Here is a 6,367-nt window from a genome sequence, read left to right as displayed (position 1 = left end):
TTTGTGTAAAGCACTTTGAATTGCCCTGTTGCTGAAATGTGCTATACAAATAAAGCTGCCTTGCCTTGCCTTGCCTGCTCTTACTTTTTACCACTTTTGTTCTTTCTGCAATTTCAACTTCTACGTTTTTGATTTTCTTGAGTAAGAGTCCTGTTTACACCGGCATGCACATGCCCAGTGGGTGTGAATGCTCACGTTATATGAGTCATCAGACATCTTAATATTCACGGAGATTAGTTCAGCTGGAGCTAAAACTCTTGTAGACGGAGATTGTCTTGGTCTCCAAATTGCGCTTAACAATGTAAATGTAGTAGTGTAGATGTGGCCAGACTGAGGGTGGGATGGGAGGGACTTATGTTACTGATGACTTCAAATATTCAGATGCTTTTTTGTGTTGTTGTATTTTTATTTTATGAATAAAAGTTGCCTGAGTTTGGAAATTGCAAACTTCACCCCAACACTGCCGTACTGAGCATCAGCAGCCATTAATGAACCAGGTGAGCTGCTTAAGTCTCCCAGAGCGTGTGTGTGTGTGTGTGTGTGTGTGCGTGTGTTAGCGTTAGCATTAGCTCTGCCTGTCTGGCTCCAGTCTTTCTCTGCATTAGCAACAGCTGATATTAATGAACTCTCTCTCTCTGCTCATTTCTTTTATTTATTAGCCCTAACAGCCAGGGTAAAGTGTGTGCGCGTGTGTGTGTGTGCGTGTGTGTGTGTGTGTGTGTGTGTGTGTGTAGAGCACTTAAGCAGAACAGAACCTCAAAAAACTGAGAAATAAGGCCACAGTCAGCAGTACCTGCATTTATACCCCGGAAACAGAGGATCCTGCTCTCTGATTGGCTGACCGCTGTCTATTAAAACCACAGCAGTGTTTACCTCTAGTTCACATCAACAGTTAAACGTCTGGTCTAAATCAAAAGCTATACCCTCTGGGGTCCATCTATTCATCAGTAAACACACGGAGTATGTTTTATTAATAGTAACGAGAGTTTTACAGAAGACGGATCCTTTCTAGTCATAATCACCACATTAACTCCAACCATAAAAGCAGTGTTTCTGACGGTCACGTCGGTGCTTCTGACCTGCAGGAATGATTCCAATGCGAAGCGTGCAGGGGATCAGTTCTTCTTCCGGACAGTTTGGATCCACGCCGCCGTCGATCTGCGTCCTCCAGATCAGCCCGTGGATGATCTCGCTGAACATGCCGTCCCCTCCGACACACACCACCCTGAGATGTTACAGGGTACACTGGCTTTTCAAAATCACTCTGCTTGATCGGCACGTTCCCTCAAAGTGTAAAACAGTTGTTAGTAAAACACAGCAGGTTGACAGATGTGTTCCCGATGGTGCTTTTATTTTGGCAGGTCGCAGGTGCTCTGTGATGTAATAATTCACCTGAACTTTCACCTTTTGTGAAGGAACTAAACTCTCACCCGTCAAACTTCTGCAGCTCCGCCCCCGTCTTCAAGTGGTCCCTTGCATAATTAGCGCGCTCCGTCACTATGACAACAGAAACAATGCGCGTTAAGATTGTAATCCCTCTGACACAGGAAGCCCAAGAACAGGAAGTGGGTAATACGGGACGTACCGATGACGTGCGCGGAGACGCCCGCCTGGGCGAACAGCGGGGCGACCTTTCGCTCGTAGATGCGTTTCCCCCGACGCTTCCCGCTGTACGGGTTGATGTAGACCAGCAGGTGTTTGGGTCTGCTGGCTGCAGACAACAACAACAACAACAACAACAACAACAACAACGTCACTGACAGTTTCTGGCAACAATCATGTGTGTTAGTCAGTGTGTGTGTGTCCAATTTTATTTATAGTACCAATTCATAACAAGAGTTATCTCGAGACACTATACAGATAGAGGAGGTCTAGACCACACTCCAGAATTTACAAGGACCCAACAGTTCTAGTAGTTTCCTCCAGAGCAAGCAACAGGGCGACAGTGGCGAGGAAAAACTTCCCTTTAGGCAGAAACCTGGGACAGACCCAGACCCAGACCCGGACCCAGACCCAGACACAGACCCAGACCCAGGCTCTTGGTAGGTGGTGTCTAACGGGCCGGTTGGGATTAGAATGAAGAGCGGCAATAACAGTCACAAAAAAATAGTAGTTTGTAGTTATCAGTGTGTGTGTGTGTGTGTGTGTGTGTGTGTGTGTGTGTGTGTGTGTGAACTCGTACCGATAGCTGCGAGCTGCTCTCTGATGCTGCTGACCCAGTGTTGACACAGCGCCTCCTCTGGACACGTGAAGGTGACCTCAGTACACCGCCAGCGGTGGTGCCGACTCCTCTCCACGTACAACACTGACACACAACAGACACACACAAGGTCAAATCACTGTGATCTTTTTTTAAATAATTGTGCGGGTATGAGTTTCTCAGTGGTTTTTCCCTGATATGTGTGTGTTCCCTGTACCTACAGAAAGGGCTGGGTATCGCCAAGGATTTCCCAAATGTGACTCGATTCAGATTCACAAGGTCCCGATTCGGTTACATTTCTGATTCCATATCAAGTAGTTTAGCAAAAGGTTTGTGATATGCTATACATCCTCGGTGAGAAGGCATTAGGTGTGTGCAAAAAAGTTTTAAAAAAAATATATATTTTTTGTTTTTGTTTTGTAATGTTGTGTATACTATCACACGGGACAAGCAACTACATTTACATACTGGGAATTGTGTTGTTTTTATTTTTTGAATTGAGAATTCACTTTAAATTGAAAATCTATTTTAAATTGAAACGCAAAAACTCGGTTTCCCATCTTAGGGTAAATCAACTCAGACATCAGTTTGTTAAACCTCCTCCTTGAAATGGGGCGCTGGACGCCTATGTGTCCAGATGTGTTTCCAGATGTGTTTACCAGTGAAGGCCGGCCCGCGGTCCTTTCCTGCTCTCTCTTTGATTTTTTTCCAGCTGCCATCGTCTCTTCGTCTGCTGCTGTTCTCCTCCTCCTCTTCTCTGACAGAGATGATCTCCGACACCGACACGGCGTGGCCCACACCTACACACACATGAACATCGCGTATATTTCTGAGCCTCTCTGCAAGCATTTGAACGCACCACGAGTTTCAAGTTCCCCGTGGTATTTAAAGAAATTAACTGAAACCTGAACTAAAACCAAACATGGACAACACAAGACGAAACAGTCAGAGTGGATCAAGTAAGGGTTGATTTTGGTTTTCAGGGCTCTAGACTAACTAGTTTTACTCTTTTTTTTGTTTGTTCTGTAAGCAGATATTGTTGTATTTGTTTGTTTTGTTCTTTGTATATGTCATGAAATGTTTTAATACTGTCTGATTAAAATGTTGTTTTGGACCCCAGGAAGACTAGCTGCTCGTCTAGGCCTCATGGGGATCATTATAATAAATACAAATACGAAAAAATAGATGTGGCTTCCGCTCTCTAGCGTCACATCTTCACATCTCTCATCCGAGTGAGGTGGATGGTGTGAATGTGTAACTGTGTGCATGTAATCAGGGTGTTGCTGCAAAAGAGAGGCTTCATCTCAGTGGACCTACCCTGAATAAATAAAAATTAGGAAAAAAAAAAGATTAAGGTGAGGTCAAATTGTATTTTTAAGAAGGAATTTGCGTCACTTTGGAACATAACTGCAGGTTCAGCTTGAGACCTGAGTTTTTTTAAACAGCAGCACCACAATCTGAACTAAACCTGCAGTCGGCAGGTGGAGTTGGCCCAGTGCATTCTGGGAGTAAAAATCTCCTACCTGGGTCTGGTCGATGACGCGGGAACAATGGGACGCAAAACCCTGCAGGAGAAGCACACAGAAGAAGAGCGTCTTGCCACAGTTACTTCACTCTATTCATGTGTGTGTACACATGTGTACATTTCAAAATACTGCAGTTATGATATAATACTCGGGTCTACATGCAATGGACGAGAAACTCTTTGTCTTCTTAATATGTACTTTTAAACTGAATTTTATGAAAACAAAAGGCAGACAGAAAGCAGGTCAGACATTAAAGATTCACTACTGAAACACAATCACAACACACTGTGAACACACACTGCCGTCCTTCTCAGGTTTACACGCCCAGGGGCTGTTTCTGTACTCGCCATGGCAACAGAAACAGCGGGACTGTGACCATGTGAGACACCGAGACAGAGGAGACAGAAAGGAGCTCTGACGCAAACAGCTGAGTCAGCAAAATGGCCGGTTCTTAGAAAAAATAGAAGTCAAACGCTACAAGCCTGTGGACCTAAGAATTGAGGGAGAGAGGTCGACTACATCTCCCAGGATGCATTTCTGTAAAAAAGAAAAACACATTCATCCACATCACAGAGATTCAACTTCTGTTGTTTTTCTACGAATCTTTAGCTGCAGAAACATTCAGGAGAACTTCAATTCAATTCCTTTTATCAACGTCGGTGTGTTTTTCTGACAGTTGCAAGAGAGAATCCATAATCTATAATACAGAAGTTATCATCACATTTACGTTTTCTTCTTCATTGGTGCCTATCGCAAGGAAAACACTTAACTTGGTTTAGTGTACCTATAACAATGATCAATTGTCACCAAATTTCTCTCTCGTATTGCTCAAATGTCAAAAGATCTAACCCAAAGTTCAATTATTAAGTGACATTAAGCGTTTCTGCTTCATTAGAGCCTAAGGGGGAAAAAGCTTAATTTTAAAAAGCTTAACGTGGTTTCACGTTTTTTTTGACAGTTTTCAGTGGTTCTGAGGACCAATATGAGAGAGAAATATTGTGATAATTGATCATTGTTATAGTTACATTAAAACATTTTAAGCTTTTCCCTCATCATAGACACCAATAGTTGTTTTTTTGACAGGCTTAAGAGATGGCCATGAATAATTTGGTGATAATTGATCATTGTTATAGATATATTAAACCATGTTAAGCTTTTTTTCGTTTTAAGATGACTGTAAAAGCTGTATGAGGTTTGGTGTGTGTTGTGTCTCCCCTGCGTGCAGCCTGACTGTGACCTCCACACAGTGTGTGTGTGTGTGTGTCACACTGGATGTTGTGCGTTATGTAACCGGATATATCAAGTCTCACTCGTTGTTACAGAACGGACTACTTTTTACTGCGTGTTTTACATTACGGTAACTCGGGTAACCGCAAGGTCAAAACACTATAGTGTGTCCACCATATGTCCTTTGTTTGTCCATTATGTTCTTTGTTTACCACACAGGGTCTCGCGCTATGTTAAAGGCCTGACAGACCAACAGACACAGAGGTAAAAACACATGGACAAATGCGGAAATATGTTTGGGGGGTCTTACTGGGCCTGAACGGGTGATGCACCGAGCTGGAGGTCCGTCTCTTCCAGGTGAGCAGGGACCGACTCAGGCTCACGTCGTACGCCGCGTTTCGGACGCGAAGCTCGGACAGCAGCAGCAGCCTGCCCGGCCTCTCCATCTGCGCCTGGCCGTCCTGCTCCTGTCCTTCAGCGGGCTGAGGGGGCAGCAGCAGCCCGGGGACGGTTATCTCTGTCCGGGCATGCTCTCTTTCTGTGTCCGCAGAGGCTCTATATCCCGAAATAACTACTCGAACAGCAGGAAAAGAACAGCGGTAAAAGTGTGTCCGTGTAGCGGATTTCAGAGAGGGCTTTTTTCTGACAGATAGCGGTTTCTTGCCGGAAGTAGGAGAGGATTGATGCTGCGTTTTTGTTCTGTCGGAAAACAGGATGCTCTAACCTATTCGCGATTCAAGCCACTTATACCGTTATCAACAGCCAACTTGATTCAACATTTAATCCGTATTTGGTATTTTGATGTTACTATACTAATGACGCGGAGAAAGTGTAGGAAACGGAAACTAGCAAAATAAAAGCATTTAGGCCACACACAAAAAACATAAAACACTGGTGAAAAAAGAGGTTTCTTCGGCAACTTGAGCAGCAACCGGAACATGACACCTGGGCCACGTGCAGGCCCCAACAAAACGTAACAACCCCACGAAAAAAAAAACTGAAACAGGGGTGCGTTGAGCCCATTGACAGATAAAGAACCCAGCGTTGCTACCCGATGTGAGTCGAGTGCAGATTTGAGTCGCGCATGCTCAGATTTAAATGGCAAACTGCATGACGTGTCATTGCTTTAACTGTCTATGGTCAAACCCATTTTTCAAGACCTGTTCCTTAGCCATATGATCAGATTTTGGTCGTGTGTACACAATATTTTTGCTTCCATTTTTAGCCCGATGGGGGGTGCACAGGAAATCTGTAACAGCCAATTAACCACTTCCCTAAAAAAAAAACCATAACTATTCTACTTGTGGTTGACAATATGTATTTCTTCTTGTGTAATATTACAAAACAAACAAAACTTATCTTTTAAAAAGTGTTGAAAATGTCTTAATCTGGTATATAACGACACATTTTCTTT

The 6,367-nt window shown here is 43.7% G+C and overlaps 1 protein-coding gene across 1 annotated transcript in view; it reads right to left on the bottom strand.

Annotated features, from left to right (window-relative positions):
* Positions 1-5,629, bottom strand: part of LOC117949035 (ceramide kinase-like) — a 13,018-nt gene extending 7,389 nt beyond the window's left edge. Inside the window, exons 1-7 of the mRNA XM_034879024.1 lie at positions 5,264-5,629; positions 3,724-3,765; positions 2,860-3,000; positions 2,183-2,305; positions 1,586-1,711; positions 1,431-1,497; positions 1,080-1,225 (exon numbers count right to left, since the gene is read on the bottom strand). Coding sequence (XP_034734915.1) covers positions 1,080-1,225; positions 1,431-1,497; positions 1,586-1,711; positions 2,183-2,305; positions 2,860-3,000; positions 3,724-3,765; positions 5,264-5,399 — 781 coding nt within the window. The 5' untranslated portion in view covers positions 5,400-5,629. The remainder of the gene's footprint in view (positions 1-1,079; positions 1,226-1,430; positions 1,498-1,585; positions 1,712-2,182; positions 2,306-2,859; positions 3,001-3,723; positions 3,766-5,263) is intronic.
* Between the last annotated feature and the right edge of the window lie 738 nt (positions 5,630-6,367).

Source organism: Etheostoma cragini, chromosome 8, assembly GCF_013103735.1.
Source record: "Etheostoma cragini isolate CJK2018 chromosome 8, CSU_Ecrag_1.0, whole genome shotgun sequence".
Lineage (NCBI taxonomy): Eukaryota > Metazoa > Chordata > Actinopteri > Perciformes > Percidae > Etheostoma > Etheostoma cragini.
Note: the sequence above shows the minus strand (reverse complement) of the source record. Positions and strands in the feature narration are given on the sequence as shown.